Genomic DNA, 18,474 nt, shown 5'->3' on the forward strand with positions numbered 1-18,474 from the left:
AATCCCCAGAGGAAAGTCACCAGGCGACCAACAGAGTCAAAACTCTACTGGAGAGCCTCGGGTGGGAGGTCAACACAAACAAGAGCTGTCGGCAACCCTCCCAATCTCTAGAATACCTGGGAGTCCGGTTTGACACCAAACAAGACACGGTCATCCTGACACTGGCAAGGAGATCAAAACTGATGACCTAGTTGCAAACCCTGTTGAGCGAGCTTCGTCCCACAGCATGGGACTACCTCCAAGTCCTTGGCCTCATGGCGTCCACACTAGAAGTAGTGCCATGGGCAAGAACTCAGGTGAGACCCCTACAGCGCTCACTACTGTCACGATGGAACCTACTGACCCAAAACTACACCGTTCATCTCCAGCTCCCGAACAAAGTTTGGACCCATCTACAATGGTGGCTACAAGAAGGCCATCTGAGCCAGGGAGTGAGGCTATCCTCACAGACCTGGATCCTGCTCACCACGGATGGGGAGCACACTGCCAGGAGCTGACCGCCCAGGGGCAATGGAACAAAGAAGAGTCGGGATGGAATATCAACCACCTAGAAGCATGGGCAGTCAGACTAGCCTGCCTATGGTTCGGTCACAGACTACGGGGCAAATCAGTTAGTCATGTCTGACAACGCCACAACAGTGGCCTACATCAACCATCAGGGAGGAACCAGAAGCCAACATGTCTCTGGAAATAGACTCCTTAATGTCATGGGCGGAAGCGAACATTCACAATATCTCGGCCGCCCACATCGCGGGGAAAGACAACGTTGCTGCGTATTACCTCAGCAGAGAAAGTCTAGACCCAGGAGAATGGAGACTGTCGACCACAGCATTCCAGTTGATAGTAAGCCGTTGGGGAACACCAACCATGGACCTCCTGGCAAACCGGTCTAACGCCCAAGTACCCAGCTTCTTCAGCCGCAGACGGGAACCTCAGTCCCAGGGAATCGATGCCCTGGTACAGACCTGGCCACAGGAAACTCTTATACGCCTTCTCACCGTGGCCCCTATTAGGTGCAATCATCCACAAGAGAGAACACCACAAGGGACTAGTACTTCTAGTGGCCCCGGACTGGCCCAGAAGGCCGTGGTACGCAGACATGCGAAGGCTACTGACAGGGAGCCCTCACCCGCTACCGCCACACAGGAATCTGTTCCAACAAGGGCCAATCCTCCAAGGACCCAGCTCGATTCTCTCTTACGGCCTGGCCATTGAGAGGACTCACCTGAGGAAGAGCAGATACTTGGGGGGCAGTAATTGACACCCTGCTCTGAGCACGCAAGTTCTCCACATCCCTAACATACATAAGGATTTGGAGAGTATTCGAAGCCTGGTCAAAATTCCCGCGACTTTGGAATTCCTGCAGAACGGCCTACAGAAAGGATTGTGTCTCAACTCCATCAAGGTGGCCACATTGTCATGCTACAGAACCAAGAGTGAGGCTGGTAGCCTGGCCTGTCACCCGTATGTCTCCCGCTTCTGAAAGGAGTCAAGCAGATCCGACCACCCCTAAAGTGGCCAGTGCCCCTATGGAACCTCAACCTGGTCCTAGACTTCTTAGCAGGAGCCTCCTTCAGACCTCTCCGACTATTAACATTGAAAACAGCCTTCCTGGTAGCAGTCTGTTCGGCACGTCGTATCTCCGAGCTACAAGCACTGTCCTGCCGGGAGCCGTTCCTCAGACTCACTCTGGAAACCATCCAGAAACACATGGTCCCATCCTTCCTCCCCAAAGTGGTTTGGTTTCTCACTTCCATCTCAACCAAACCATCTCGCTTCCATGGCCAGATGAGCATAAGGATTTGGAAGAATCTCGCTGCCTGCGCCACCTCAACGTCTGCAGACTCCGATACCTGGAAAGGTCAGAATCCATACGAAAGATGGACCATCTATTCGTCCTTCACAGCGGGAAGAAGCAAGGGGAAGCGGCCTCGCGGGCATCCATAGCCTGCTGGATCAAAGAAGTTATCAAGGCGGCCTTTGTAGAAGCAGGCAAGCTGCCGCCTTTGCAAGTCAAGACCCATTCCACTAGAGCCCAGGCAGTGTCCTGGGCAGAAACCAAGATGCTGTCACCCACTGAGGTTTGTCGGGCGACGACATGGTCCTCCATCCATACCTTCTCCAGGTTCTACTGCCTGGATGTTCAGGCTTGAGAGGACACAGCATTTGCAAGGGCAGTACTAAGCGGGCCACGGGTAGCCTCCCGCCCGGTTCAAGAGTAGCTTTTATACATCCCGTTGGTCCTGAGTCCATCTGCTACACGCTAGGAAATGGAGAAATTATTTACCTGATAATTTCGCTTTCCTTAGTGTAGACAGATGGACTCAGCATCCCACCCACGGCTGCCGTCATTCATGGAATTCTCGGGCAACATCCCTGAGAATGAGGTATTCACGGGTAATCCATGCTTCCCTCCAATTAGGACACCCATCCTACCGGGTGTCGACGTTTCTCGGTTGAGGGCATTGGCGGTCTCCAACTATAGCCAATTCAACTAGTTCAAGTTAATAAAGTTAACCAAGTTATTCAGTTATGCATATATCCACAATTGCTTTTCGAGGAGAATACTGAAGAGCTGCACTTCCTGCAGGGGTATATGTACTAGGACTGACGTCAGATTGAAATCTGATCCGTCTCCAACTGCTATCAGGAGTACACTATACCCATTGGTCCTGAGTCCATCTGTCTACACTAAGGAAAGCAAAATTATCAGGTAAATAATTTCTCCATTGTAAGTCTCTGGGGCTGGTTCACTCAGGCTAGCTCTTATACACACAATTTCTTTCCTTCCCAGGGCCTGAGTTCTTTATGGTGGGGGGCAAGAGAGTCTTTCAGGGCCCGGAGTGACAGGGGTGCTAGGATACTCTTCCTTGGGGAGATACGCTGACTTTCCCACTGAGAGTGCTGTACATACCAATAAACAATGGAGTCTTTGGTTTAGTATCCAGAATTAAATCTTTTACTGATGGGTAATCAGGTGAAATGGCACAATTAGCAAAGTCCACCACAACAATTCTCAGATTAGTCCTTTTCCCTCAATCTGTGCAGGGAGTGTCTATCACCAGGACTGAGACACACACTTTCCAGAGAGTGATGGTAGCGAGGCTCCCAGGTGGGCAGAGCATCTTTTATTGGGACAGGAAAAAACCCTCCAGTCTGACAAACATGGCAAACAAAAAAAGTCTCCACTCAGAGGGTCAAAACCCTCTTTCCCCAAGGACTGAAAACTCCAGTTGGGTGACCTCAGATGGTCTCAAGATGAAGTTACTCACTGTTACTAGAGTTTCTCTCTAGTTTTATAGGATCCCAGGTGGGAGGGATCCTCTCAGGAACCTGCAGGACGGAGCAGTAAAATTCTTCCTCCTGGTTCTTCCAAAAAGAAATCCTTTCCCCTTAACTGAGCACAACATTGGAAGGTCCTTGAATCAGTTCACCACCTCTCGTCCCTGAAAAGGTTGCAGAGGGTCAGATCTTCCTTAACCTTGGTCCCTCAGAGACGGGGGTCCCCGTGCCCTGAACTCAGGCAACACCCCCAAGGGTCTCAAGGCTTCCAACCACTAAGAAGGCCCAAAATTCTGACAAAACAAGATGTAAGCCCAGCCAGCTAGTTAGTGGATTGGTAGTGCAGCCTTCCGATCTTATTCAGGATCCCCAGGCAGGGCTTGCCTGGCTCCTCTAAGTAGGCTCATAACCAACTCCAGAAAAAATGTGCCTGACTACCACCTAACTCTAACTGAAAGCACTGCCTACAGACTCTGAGAGCTGCTTAAAAATCTCCAGGGGATGGCCATCCCAGCTCTCTGAATCGGAGGTGTTGTAAGGAATGGTGCCTCCCCCTAATTAGTGCACTATCTGAAACAAGGACCACGGTTTAATGGTAATTTGTCCTGGGGTGGGGGATAATAAACAATATTGCCAAATTCATTTTTTATATATATATTTATTGTATTTGTGTGGCATGCATATTGTTTTTCAGATCAGTAATTTAGTAATGCATTTCATTTTAAAACAACATGATTCATTAAGCTCTGAAAATTTTTGGAAGGCTGCAAAACATATTTTACTGTTTGCCCCCAAACTTCTCATTGGAACTGTTTTGGGTCATCAAAATTTGAACTGTCTTGGCCAAAAAATGTTTTGGTTGGAAGTGTAACAGTAAGGCTCAGCTAGGTTTTGCAGAAGTTACACTGTGCCCCTATAGTTGGTAGCCTGGAAGAAATACTCATCATGTAAGCTTTCCTGGTAAACTATATGGCAAATACACTTGGGGATATACATCCTAGTTTTATGCACAGAAGAAGCTCTTTGAAAATAGCCTCCTTGTGTATGCACCTATCAAGATGCATGGAAAACTATTTGTGTGCACTTTTTTTCCGTCGATAAGCAAGCTTATTTAGCCATGCTGTCTGGGTGACACCTGGGCAGCACAGGGCGGAGCTGTATCTTCAGGCTTGCAGAGTTTTCAGCTATGCACCTGTGCGGTCCTTCCTGCATGTAATCTGCAAGTGTCCTCAGTTGATTTTTTTTTTTTTTTTTTCCTGCGCTCCTCACAGCAGTATGGACATGTTTCTCTTTGCTTTTTTCTTCTCTGTTTTTTTTTCTTGTTATTTGTGAACCAAAAGCACTTTTAAGTGCTACCATACTGAAAGCACCTGTTTCTAAGCTCTTCCAGTGTGGTAAGATCATGTCTGACTGACAAACACAATTACTGTTATCTGTGCCTTGGTTTGGAACATGATTAAGTGGCCTGCAGGGATTGTGGCATGTCCCCCCCCCCCCTCCCCCCCGCACCCAGTGCCAAAGAGCTGCCAAGATTTTGAGGCTCCAACAAGAATCTTCCGGTAGCTACACACCTTTCTCCAAAGCGCAAAGGCTGCTCCACCCAGTCCCAGTAAGACTATCGTCGTCTGTGGAACTGGTGGAGGCCAAGAGTAGCCAGGTCGGGGAAAACTCCCAGTAAGTTACCAGCATTTAAAAAGACAAAAATGCCAAAAAATGCGTCAGAAAAGAAAACTGCAATGCAGGGGTCGCTAGAGCAATCAACGCAACAAACATCCAGGTCTAATGACGCAGCAAATGCTGGAAGATTGCAAGGCGTCGGAGGTCCACGCAGGGGAAAGCATCAGAGAAGTCGATGCAACACAGAGCATTGCATAGTTCACAGGAGAAGACAGACACGTCAATGCATCCACAATCACCGACTCACATAGACACCTTGAACAGCACCAACACAGCGCATCGACGGACCATTCAGCAGCGAAGAAGCTAAAGTCCCTTAGTGTTTCATGGAAGCATGCGACGTGGGGAGAACAGTCAGAAGGTGAACCCAACAGCTCTGCCTGTCACAAAACCAGTTCCTGTTAGAAGGGAGGCCTCCAAGCCAAAATGATCTCCTTCATCTGTTAGACCTGGAGGAGGGAGAGGAATCTCCAGTTCAGATATCTTCATCTTCCGGAGGCCAAGAGGAGAGGGAGCAAAGATTACCTGAGAAACAGCTAAATCCGGGAGTAAGCTTTGCCTTGCCCCGATGGTGATTGTCATCCTACCTGCTGGGTTTGCTGACACTGAGGGGCTTTTACTGGAGGCGGGACTCGGAAGTCGACTACAAATTTGAACGGTCTGCGGCTCGCAGCAGGCGCCGGCGTGCTGCTAAAGTTGCGCGCTCAGCTAAGCTGGGCTTTGCCGGGATTCTACCAGAAGCAATCTGAACTTGCCTGAATTAAATGCTGAGACCCACATGTCTTGGATCCTGCAAGTCCTAGGTTTTCATGGGTAATGATTCAGATGGACTGAATCAAATCACTGTGAACCTAGAAGATGTGGTAGGCCTGATTGACAAACTGAAGAGTAGTAAATCACCTGGACCGGATGGTATACACCCCAGAGTTCTGAAGGAACTAAAAAATGAAATTTCAGACCTATTAGGTTACAAATTTTTACTATCATTAAAATCATCCATTGTACCTGAAGACTGGAGGATAGCAAATGTAACCCCAATATTTAAAAAGGGCTCCAGGGGCGATCCGGGAAACTACAGACTAGTTAGCCTGTCTTCAGTGCCAGGACAAATAGTGGAAAGTGTTCTAAACATCAAAATCACAGAACATATAGAAAGACATGGTTTAATGGGACAAAGTCAGCATGGCTTTACCCAGGGCAAGTCTTGCCTCAAAAATCTGCTTCACCTTTTTGAAGGAGTTAATAAACACGTGGATAAAGGTGAACCGGTAGATGTAGTATACTTGGATTTTCAGAAGGCGTTTGACAAAGTTCCTCATGAGAGGCTTCTAGGAAAAGTAGAAAGTCATGGGATAGGTAGCAATGTCCTTTCGTGGATTGCAAACTGGCTAAAAGACAGGAAACAGAGAGTAGGATTAAATGGACAATTTTCTCAGTGGAAGGGAGTGGGCAGTGGAGTGCCTTGGGGATCTGTATTGGGACCCTTACTTTTCAATATATTAATAAATAATCTGGAAAGAAATATGAGTGAGAGAATCAAATTTGCAGATGACACAAAATTGTTCAGAGTAGTTAAATCACAAGTAGATTGTGATAAATTGCAGGAAGACCTTGTGAGACTGGAAAATTGGGCATCCAAATGGCAGATGAAATTTAATGTGGATAAGTGCAAGGTGAATGCATATAGGGAAAAATAACCCATGCTATAATTACACAATGTTGGGTTTCATATTGGGTGCTACAACCCAAGAAAGATCTAGGCGTCATAGTGGATAACACATTGAAATCAGTTCAGTGTACTGCGGCAGTCAAAAAAGCAAACAATGTTGGGAATTATTAGAAAGGGAATGGTGAATAAAACAGAAAATGTCATAATGCCTCTGTATCGCTCCATGGTGAGACCGCACCTTGAATACTGTGTACAATTCTGGTCGCCGCATCTCAAAAAAGCTATAATTGCGATGGAGAAGTTACAGAGAAGGGCTACCAAAATGATAAGGGGAATGGAACAGCTCCCCTATGAGGAAAGACTAAAGAGGTTAGGACTTTTCAGCTTGGAGAAGAGACGGCTGAGGAGGGTTATGATAGAGATGTTTACAATTATGAGAGGTCTAAAACGGGTAGATGTGAATCGGTTATTTACTCTTTCGGATAATAGACTAGGTGGCACTCCATGAAGTTAGCATGGGGCACATTTAAAACTAATCGGAGAAAGTTTTTTTTTTACTCAACGCACAATTAAACTCTGGAATTTGTTGCCAGAGAAAATGGTTAGTGCAGTTAGTACAGCAGTGTTTAAAAAAGGATTGGATAAGTTCTTGGAGGAGTAGTCCATTACCTGCTATTAAGTTCACTTAGAGAATAGCCACTGCCATTAGCAATGGTAACATGGAATAGACTTAGTTTTTGGGTACTTGCCAGGTTCTTATGGCCTGGATTGGCCACTGTTGGAAACAGGATGCTGGGCTTGATGGACCCTTGGTCTGACCCAGTATGGCATTTTCTTATGTTCTTATGTTCTTATACCACTCCAGGTAGGAATAAAATTACCTTTTAAGTCTCCCTGCTCCCTTAAAGCCTCCTCAAAGTGAAATCTTCAGTTTGTGCATTATTCCATTGGATACAACCCATAGCCTGGATATTTCCTTGGTTTAAAATTTTAGTGGTAATATGCCACATACCAAAAATGAAGGCCAAAGTAAGGCCTCCAATTGGTATGGCAGCTGTAGAAACAGGATAAAGGACTGTGTCTGAATGGTTGGACTCACCATATCATTCCCCTATGGGACAGATCGCTGTAGGAGGGATATTAGAGCGGAATCCCCCTCCTCTGATCGAGGAAACATCATTAAGTCCCGGGGCACCAGTAACACCTCCACCACCTGAAAGTGAAGGGGGGGCTGCCCCGAGATTCCAGAGAATGAGCAGGAAGAAGCATTGAGATCTCCAGATTTGATTGATTGCTGTGAAGCAAAAAGATACAATTCTGGAACCATCTAAGCAAGTGGAACAAGAAACAATACAGTTGAGCATGTTTGAGAACTCTGGTGCTATTCCTAGAGAAACTAGTACCCCAAAGTTAAGCAGCCCTAATAATGAGAAACAGAATGATATTGAGAGAATAATTTAAAGCAGAAACTGTTTAAAAAAAAAAACCAAACAAAAAAACCTGCAAATATAACCTTAGAAAATGTGTGGAATTACTTGGTCAAATTAGATTTATCAATTAATAAATTCTTTATTTATTATTTATTTAAAGGCTTTTATATACCGATGTTCATGTACTGGTACATATCACGTCGGTTTACATAGAACCAAAGTTGGAAATTACATCTAACAAGAGGTTAAAAATAACAGGGCTAACTTGTCAGAGATTATAGAAAAGGTGAGAACGATTTAAAATTATTATTACAAAAAAACACATAGTAAATAACAGTCAAGCTCGGATTAACGAAAGCCTTCTTAAGCCAGGGTGCATATTTTAGTCCAATTAACTGGCGAAATTATGGTTACGGCATCATATATCTGGCGTAGAGTAAGAAAAGCGTGAATCGGAGACCTTTAAGTGAATGCCTTTGTGAAAAGCCAAGTTTTGAGCTTCTTTTTGAACGTTCGACAACAAGTTTCTAGACAAAGGTCCGTGGGAAGAGTATTCCAGTGAGAGGGGCTGGCAGTCGAGAATGCTAGTTTCTTGAGCAGTGACTTGGCTGGAGGTGCATATAAGGTGCCTAAGTAGTTGGTTCTGATAGGTCTCAGTGAAGCGTGAGGACGAAGTGGGTCGCTTAGATCTAGCGAAGTTTGGGAATAAATGGTCTTGTGGGTTATGGTTAGTACTTTGAAAATGATTCTAGATTTAATAGGGAGCCAGTGTAGGTTTTTTAAAATAGGTGTGATGTGATCTCGTCTACTAGAGTTGGTTAGAATCCTGGCTGCTGAGTTCTGCAACATTTGAGGTGGTTTGGTGGTGATAGCTGGGAGGCCAATCAGCAGCGAGTTGCAATAATCAATTTTTGAAAATAGAATTGTTTGGAGGACTGTTCTAAAGTCCTGAAAATGGAGGAGAGGTTTCAGCCTTTTCAATATGTGTAGTTTCTTAAAAATTTAACGAATGAGGTAATGAAAACTACTAATTCTTCCTTTCAAAATTCTGTAAAATTGGAAGAACAAAAAAAAGTGGTTGAGATAGATAAACGAGTCTCACAAATAGAAAAAATTCAAAACCATCAAATGTGTTGAACAAGATGTTAAAAGAATAGAAAACCTTAAATTCGATAAGATTTTTAAGTTTAAGAGTTAATAATTTTCCAATTATAAAAAGGATAGAACCAATGGAATTGTTTAGGAATTATTTAAAACAAGTATTAAAGATTCCTGATAAATGCTTACCAGTAATCGTTATGGCATTTTATTTAGGAATAAGGAAAAGGGAGTTAGAATAACATCGGTTAAGTAGAGAAGATAAGGAGAGAGAAAAAGAGACATTAGAACAAAAGCTATAACAGATCCAATGAACTATTTTATCTGATTTATTACAAAAATCTCAGGATGACTTAGTAGTTTAAAACATGAGGGACTCTATTGATCCAGTTTGCATTTATTACTGATAGACAATATAATGAGATCTTTCTTTCGTAATCGATCAAATTATGTTTTATGGTCAAAAGGTCTGGATTTTTCCAGACCTTGCAAAAACTACCCAGTTACATGGAAAGAAATTCTTGCTCTTGTGAAAGGGGGTGCTAGACAGAGGAGAGTACTACATACTTAAATATCCATGCAGATGTATTGTAAAATCAGATGGTAAAAATTATATATTTACAGATCCGGATGATCTCAAAGCTCTTCTAGCAATATAATATCCGGTATTTTGTTGTTAAATGTGGGTCATAGATAATGCTTATTTTTCCTTAAAGATTTATGCTAAATAGACCACTCATAGAATGGATATTTTACTTTGTTTTGCCTTATTAGTAACTGATTGTTAAATTGTAACTAATATGGTGGTTATGTTTTTTCCTAAATGTTAAAAAAAAAAAAAAAAAAAAAAAAAAAAGTCAATCAGTTACTATGATATTATAATTTGTAAAAGATTTGTTGTGATAATTTGGAAAGCAATAAATAAAGAATTGAAAGATATCTTCATCTTCCTCCTCTGAGTCATACCACTCAGGACAAAAAGTCCATTCCAGCCTCTCATCCAGAGGGCGTAGACATCACTGTTCTCCTACTCTTCAGGAACCTTTGCTGAAGAGACCCAGACTTCTGGTTAAGAAAACCTTCAGTGGCCAGATCTAGGGTCTCTATTGCTGGCAGTACCCACTCCAGGGGGGTCGAGGTCTCAAATTTCACTCAGCTCATAGCCTATCAGGAGATGAAGTATCCCAAAAGGACGGAAGATGTCAAACGGCTCCTGTTACGTCAGCTTCACATGCAGTGTCTCAAATCAGCTCCATTCTGAACGCCGCCTTTGTGAATCTCTCTACAGAGTATCATTCTCGACTTCATCATTCACCAAGCCCATCTGAAGGGGATTGTTCTCTACTTTTGTATTATCCCCTTTCTTCTATAAATGAAGGGGTTGTTCCAGAATCTAGCCTGAGTCCACATTTTTCCCCTCAGCCAAAAGACCAGCCTCAGGAATCATCATAGACTTTCTCAAGGAGCTCCACAGGCATTCCCTCAGACCTGCTGGAGAAACCCCAGAGCCGCCTTCATCATCTGAAGACCTTACATACTCCAAATTTGTGGAAAATGAAGGCACGCTTCTTAAGGTGGAGACACACAAGATTCCTGACCCTAGAGTGGAAACAATGGGTATCTTAAAGATCTTGTAGATACCGTTAGAACCAACATCTCTACCCTCATATGCTGTTGAATTTGATCATGGATAGAGCGTGGGAATCCCCTCACACAATGGTCATAGCATCAAGAAAGTTGATCTCAAATTTAGGATGCAGAAATCTGTTCACTGTGGCATGGTTCAGATCCCACATACCTTCATGGTCATCGAATCAGCCATGAAAAAAAGCAAAAGTCTGTTACATTCCAATACACTACTTACTTGCCCATATCTAGCAACACCAATTTTATATTACGAATGCATCCAGAAATTGAAACCATTTGTGTTACGGGCCAAAGGGGATCAAACAGCACCTCAGCCTTTAATAGATCTGTAATATGGTCTAAGACATCTTACAAATTGTCTTTGAGGCCTTTGACAATTCCGCTTAGACTTCACTGGCTTCCAATGCTGCGAGACAGATTGGTATTGCTCCAGTGCAATTTGTGAAGATGTCTATGACAAGCTTTTAAGAGAGAAGCTGAGGGAAACAGTCTCTCAGATAAAAGAACAAAATATGGCAGTACAGTCACTAATTTCCCCTGGAGATCACCATCCTGCCACCAAAAAATATTTTACCCCATATAAAAGATCCTATCAACAAGGGCTACTACTCCCAATACTTCCTCATCCTCAAAGTCTGAAGGTCTTTGCCCAATTTTGGAGCTCTGTTCTCTCAAAGTACATCAAGAAACAGAAATTCAAAACGACTTCCCTGAAATCGATCCTTATGTTTCTACCTCCCAGCATTTGAATGTGCTCTCTGGACCTAAAGGATGCTTATCACATTCCCATCCACAGTTCACTTTTGTGCTACCTTTGTACTGGTAATCCTGCTTGCCCACCTGGAAACAAAGTCCTGCCTTTTGGTTTCTTCTGCCACAAGAGTCTACATAAAATATCTTGCGGTGGTAGTGGCTCACTTACGAAGACGAGGAAGCCAGATATTCCTGTTCCTTAATGATTGGCTCATTGTCTCTCCGAATCTGCAAACTCTACGGGTCACTTGATTGAGACTATTTGTTGCCTAGAAGACTTGGGATTTCTCATAAATTATGAGAAGCCCCATCTCGATCCTTTGTTGGACTCTTCAGTTCATAGGAGCAAGGATTCACACGCCCCTATGCAGGGCTCAGACTCTACATTCCCTGTGTCTACTTCAACAGTAACCCCAGACGATGTATGCCGGGTTCTGGTACTACTTGGACACATGGTAGCAGCAATAAATGTTGTCCCTCTCACCCATCTTCACATGAGGCGATTTACAGTGGGGTTTTAAAGTCACAATGGAATCAACGCAGGCAGACTGACAAAGCAGGTTTGTATCACAGCCTCCATGAAAAAGACATATCTTGGTGGCTGATCCTTTCAGTCATGACATGAGGGGTTTCATTCAGGAATCCTACTCATCAGTTAATACGACGGATGCTGCAACAAAGGTTTCGAGCCCATCTACTTCATTTGTAAACACAAAGCCTATGGACCTCAACAGACTGCCATTTTCCAATAACCCTGTGGCAATTGAGAGTGATAAAGAATGCAGTGCTTACATTTTGCATCAACACTTCAAGGAAAGGATGATTCACACAGACAATCAAGTAGCAATGTTCTATATAAACAAAGGAGGGTTAGGTTCCAAAACTCTGTGAAAGGAAGCAGTACAGATTTGGGAATGAGCAGAGAAGAACAAGATCACCCTGCAAGCATCCTACTTACCATAATTGAACATGAAACCAGACAGAATTAGCATGATCTTTCACCCTCATGAATGGTCCCTGAACCAGAATATAGTGGACGATCTTTTCAACCACTGAGGATTTCCCTGAATAGATCTATTCGCATCAGAGAACAACACAAACTAAACATGTTTTGCTCAATTCTTCCCAGCAAACGGAAGATATCTTGAGACAATTTCTTGATCCCTTGGTTGACTAGCCTCCTGTATGCATACCCACCGATCCCATTAATATATCGGATGGTACAAAAATCTGTAAGGACAAAGCGAATGTGATACTTATCACTCCAGTGTGGCCAAGGCAGCCGTGGTATACCTATCCAGTACAACTTTCCAGTCATCCACCATTATTCCTGGGGGATAGCACAAAGCTACTAACATAGGGACCGATACAGTAAAGTCCGCGGGAGAGCGGGCGAACGCCCGCTCTCCCGGCGCGCACAGGCCACTCTCCTGTGCGCGCGATTGAGTATTCAAATTAGGGTCGGCGGTAAAAATAGGTAAAAAGAGGCGCTAGGGACACTAGCGCGTCCCTAGCGCCTCTTTTTGGATAGGAGCGGTGGCTGTCAGCGAGTTTGACAGCCGACACTCAATTTTGCTGGCTTTGGTTCTCAAACCCGCTGACAGCCACGGGTTTGGAAACCGGACGTCGGCAAAATTGAGTGTCCGGTTTTCAAGCCCCGGGCCAACTTCAAATTTTTTTTTTTTTAACTTTTTGTAACTTTCGAGACCTCCGACTTAATATCGCCATGATAATAAGTCTGAGGGTGCACAGAAGAGCAGTTTTTACTGCTTGTCTGTGCTCTTTCCCGGTGCCCGGAGAAATTAGCGCCTACCTTTTGGGTAGGCGCTAATTTCTGAAAGTTAAAATGTGTGGCTTGGCTGCACATTTTCCTTTCTGAATTGTGCGGGAATACCTAATAGGGCCATCAACATGCATTTGCATGTTGCGGGCGCTATTAGGTTCGGGGGGGTTGGACACGCTTTTTCGACCCCTTACTAAATAAGGGGTATCGCTAGCGCATAAAACGCACGTCCAATCATGGGTTAACATTGCGCTATCAGCCTGATAGTAAAACAAAATGCTCATTTATCCAATGTATTCCTCTCTCCAGCTGACAGCATGGAGATTGAACAGATGGTCCTAAAACGATTCCAGCTGCCATCTCACATAATGAAGTTTTAATAGCAGCTGGAAAACTTTCAATCAGGAAAAATTATGTATTCAGGTGGAAAAGAGATTCAAAATGGTGTAGAAAGCAAGGATTGACCCTTTCTTTCACTTGCTGCCCGGAATGCTTATTGGAGTATTTGCACACATTTTCCACTTCAGGATTAGTGATAACATCCATACAAGTACACTTAAGTACGATAGCAGTATGTCATACAACAAGAGAAAACCCCTCCATTTCATCTCCTCCCCTAATCTCAGACTTTATGAAGGGGCTACTACGGATTCGCCCGCCAGTGTAGAAACCTCTTGTTCCATGAGACACAAACATTGTTTTAGAGTCTGATGTGGCCCTCCCTTCAAACCTGTGGAGTCAACAACATTGAAACATCCAACTTTGAAAGTACTCTTCCTCCTCATAGTAACATAGGAGAGTGAGTGAACTTCAGGCCCTAGTGACCTATTCCCCATACTTGCAGTTCCACCATGACAAGGTCTTAATGCGTACGCATCCATCCTTCTTGCCGAAGGTAGTATCTGCATTCCATTTGAATCAGACTATTTCGCTGCCCACCTTTTCTCCATAAACCTCATGCGAATGAGAGGGAAGAGGCACTTCACACATTAGACTGCAAAAGGGCCTTGACCTGTTACAAGGAAAAAAACCCTCAAGAAATTGAACGTATGTCTCAACTTTTCATCTCCTTTAACTCGGATGATCCTGGAAAAGAAATGACAAAAATAACTTTCAGTTGGATAACTCAATGTATTCAGCTCTATCATATATCACACTCAATAAAGCTACCTAATGCGTTAAGGCACATCAAGTCAGTGACAGCGGCTTCAGTAGCATACCTCTAATGTTCCAATTCAGAACATTTGTAGAGCGGCAATGTGGTCATCAGTTCATACTTTCACATCTCACTACTATCTCGACCAACCGTCAGTGGCTGACAGTGCACTGGGATTGGCAGTTTTGCACCACGTCCAAAGAACTTAAAGGCTGTCTACAGGATGCGTGGGTTGCAAAAAAAAAAAAGAAATGAACAATAATAAATTTAGTGCAAGCAACCCTCAGCTTGGGACTCCCAGACAGTATGGCTAAATAAGCCTGCTTATCAACGGAAAAAAGCAAGTTTGCTTAGCGAAAACAATGTTTTCTGTAGATAGGATGATTTAGCCATGCAAATCCGCCCTCCTCTATGGACATCCTAATAAATTTGCTCCGCATATAAGAACTTAATCATCAACTGAGGACACTCAGATTGTGTGAGAAGGACTGTGCAGGTGCATAGCTGAAACTCTGTGAGCTTGGAAAGACAGCTCTGCCCCGTGATACGCAGATGTCACTCAGACAGCATGGCTAAATTATCCGACTATCCTATGGAAAATACTGTTTATGGTAAGCAAACTTGCATTTATGTGCATACTAAATAGGTATTCCGGGGGAGCACAACTGAGGCAGGATTGGGATTTTAGTGCATGCTTAAGCAGGCATAACATTATGCATGTGTGTTGGGGGGGGCAGTCTATTCACACCTGTATATTTTCAAAGCAGTTTTATGTCCATACATGGCTTTGAAAATTCTATGGGTAAATATTATTCAGAGACTAACCTATGCAGGCTGTTTGAAAATTACCTTCCTCGACTTCATGATCTGTGAAATGCTGGAAGGATGTCCTATGGTTTAGCCAAGGAATCTGCAATTTAACTATGTTAGGATCTATCATGTGTGTGCTAAATTGGAATGTTGTGGAAATCTGATGAGGCTATGGCATTGCAGCACTGGCATTGCTGACTTCTGTTTAAGCTCAGTGGTGTCAGATATGGAAAGTACAGGGTAGACTGATAACTTCATTCTTAAGAATAGAATTTCTTACTTAACCATGCATTTATTTATAAAGCATTTATTACCTGCCCTTCCTACATTCAGAGCGGAGTACAATTATGAACACACACAGACAAAGAGAAGGGAGGAAAGGCAATGCAAAATCTTGGGGGGAGGACATCAGCAAGGTATGAGATCAGAAGTGCCGAGGGGTCATAAGAGAGGAAAAGATGACTAGATAGTATTCCTTGCAGGGGGACAAATTGTGGGTAGTCCATTGTCATCTTGGTTCAGGAATGCTCTCTTGAAGAGGAAAGTTTTTAGGGCTTTTTTTGAAGAGAGTTCTTTCTTGGAGATATCTAATTATCTTTGGTAGGCTGTTCCATAGGAGTGGTCCAGCGGAGAAGAGAGTGTGTTCTCTGGTTTCCATGTTTGTGAGTTTTGCTGGTGGAGCCTCTACTAGCATCTAGTTGGATGATCTGAGCTTTCGGGTGGGGGCGTAGATTTTTATTATTGTGGAGATCCAATGGGACTTTAAGTTGTGGATCGAGGCGTGGACGATCATAGCCAGCTTATATTGTATTCAGAAGAAGATAGGGAGCTAGTGGAGAGACTTTAGAATGGGAGAGATGTGGTCTCGCATGTGAGTGCCAGTATGGAGTCTTGCTGCCGAGTTTTGTATGATGTAGTAGCCGGGTGGTGTTTAGAGGTAAGTCAGACAGGAGAGAGTTGCAGTAATCTGGCCCTGAGAAGGGACAGTAGGGATTGCAGAGTAGACCTGAAATAGATAATACGAGGAAGGGTTTAAGATGGTATAGCAAGCGTAGTTTGTAGAAAGAGTTGTTGATATTTCTTATATGGTTACGCAAGGAGAGAGAGGGGTCAGTAGTGACTCCTAAGTTCCAATCATTTTGGGCAGTGGGAATGGGAATCGAAAGTGATATGGTTGGGGGGTATTGGTGACTGGATGGCATGATAGCACAAAAACTTCTGTTTTAGATGTGTTGAGCACTAAGTTGTTGTTGTGTAGTTATTTTTGGATCGTTGTAAGGTAGTTGTTAAGGAAAGATTTAGTCAGGGCCCATATTTCCTTGAGAGGGAAAGAACTGATTATTATCCACATAGATATTTTTAGTGTACTCCAAGGTCTTCAAGGGTGTGGCATAATAGGTGTAGGTAAAGATTAAAGAGCACAGCAGAGAGAGAGGATCCTTTTGGGGTACTCCAGAGTTCAGTGGCATTAATGAAGAGGTAGAGGAATCAATTTGGATTTGCTGCATCCTGTTGCTAAGGGATGACGAGAACCATTTCAACACTGTACCAGTTATTCCAAAGGTATGTAGCCTTGAGAGCAGGATTGGGTGATAAACCATGTCAAAGGCAGCGGAGATGTCGAGTAGACATAGGAGAAACAAAGCGCCATGGTCGAATCGACATCTCATTGTGTCGAAGCTAGATAGCATTAGCAGTTCGGTGCTATGGTGGTTCCTAAAAACGAACTGGTATTGGTTGAGGATGTTATTTGAATCAATGAAATCTAAATTGATGGAGAACTGCAGCTTCCAGACCTTTAGCCATGAAAGAGAGTGGATATTGGGCAGTAATTGGAGGTGATACATGTACCAATAATAAAAGATTTTAAAGCTAACCTATCAAACCAGGATAAGAGAGTGTAAAACTGTTATTCTTATTCCTGCAACTTTTGATTATGAATATTCCTTAAAGCAAATTAACTGACAAGGTATCTATAAGGATCTAGGTTTTCAGATAATGTTTGTACTTTTTCAATAAAATACATTTTCTGCCTTTTTCCTTAGATGTTTGATGCGGGTGAAATGTTTGGGATAATGCAAGTAGAAGAGCTGGAAGAAGAGACTGAAGTGCAAGAGGACTCAAAAATGAAAACAAATTCTAGGAATGAGCCCTGCTACAAAGTTATTGTTACCCATGAAAATGGGCTTCAGGCTTCTAATCCCCACTGGTATGTGACTGTTTTGGAAGCTGATGCCAGGTGCTTGTTGTTTCTTGCTTCTAATAATCTGCAGATCTGAAGCAAACGTGTTAGGTAATCAGCATGTTCTAAAACATATTTCAAAAGATAATTTCTTATTTCAGGAAACCAAACTGTACTGTTTCTGTTATGTTAGTGACCCTATCTACAATAATTTCAGTCAGTGTGTGTGGATGTGATATAGCTGTGTGCTATACTTCTATTTGCTAAGTTGTTCCTAACTTTCTTTGGCCCACCAGCAAACCTGCAGTTTAGTAAAAATATTAATAAGGAGAGCAAGTAATGTCATGCTACTGAATGGCTGCTTGAATGCTGGGCTCCTGACTCCACTGCATATAATCCTCATTTTATAATACCAATCCTGCCTCCAGCTGTAACTGACAGCACATAATCTATCAGTGCTTGGCCAAAGATGTTGGCACAGAATAAATTGTTGGATTTAAAGCTCTTTGCCTATACCAACAGCACGGCACTGTTTGAAGAAGGCTCCATAATGATGGTGAGTCAGAGGAGAGTGCAGAGGAGGTAGGCTGCACCAAGAAAAATGATGCATTATTCTAAAAACAAAACAAAAACAAAAAAACTCCGAAATGCTAATGAGAAATGATTTCCAAGTATGGTTTTCTGAGTTGCATCAGGATATGAATTTGATCAAAAAAGATATTTCGAAAACAGTAGCTGAACTTCACAGAGACTTTAATGATTTAGGTTAATGGGTGAAGGAGGCAGAGACATGGCTGGACAAGCATGAGGCAGCCATGGCACAACATCAGATGTCAATCAGTGATCTAAAAACAGCCAAAGCTGAATGGTGCGAGCGGCTAGATGATCTGGAGAATAGTCCTTGTCGGGGAAACCTTAACATCCGGAGAGTACCAGAAGGAACTGACTTTGTGGACTGCTCGCAAGTGGTAACTAATGTTTTGTATT

General features: G+C 43.3%; 1 protein-coding gene across 1 annotated transcript in view; it reads left to right on the forward strand.

Moving 5' to 3' along the window:
- The window catches only part of TTLL12 (tubulin tyrosine ligase like 12), a 335,487-nt gene that overhangs the window by 50,653 nt on the left and 266,360 nt on the right, over window positions 1-18,474 (forward strand). The window contains exon 2 of the mRNA XM_029600086.1: window positions 17,351-17,514. Coding sequence (XP_029455946.1) covers window positions 17,351-17,514 — 164 coding nt within the window. The remainder of the gene's footprint in view (window positions 1-17,350; window positions 17,515-18,474) is intronic.

The sequence above is a fragment of the Rhinatrema bivittatum genome, chromosome 4, assembly GCF_901001135.1.
Source record: "Rhinatrema bivittatum chromosome 4, aRhiBiv1.1, whole genome shotgun sequence".
Classification (NCBI taxonomy): Eukaryota; Metazoa; Chordata; class Amphibia; order Gymnophiona; family Rhinatrematidae; genus Rhinatrema; species Rhinatrema bivittatum.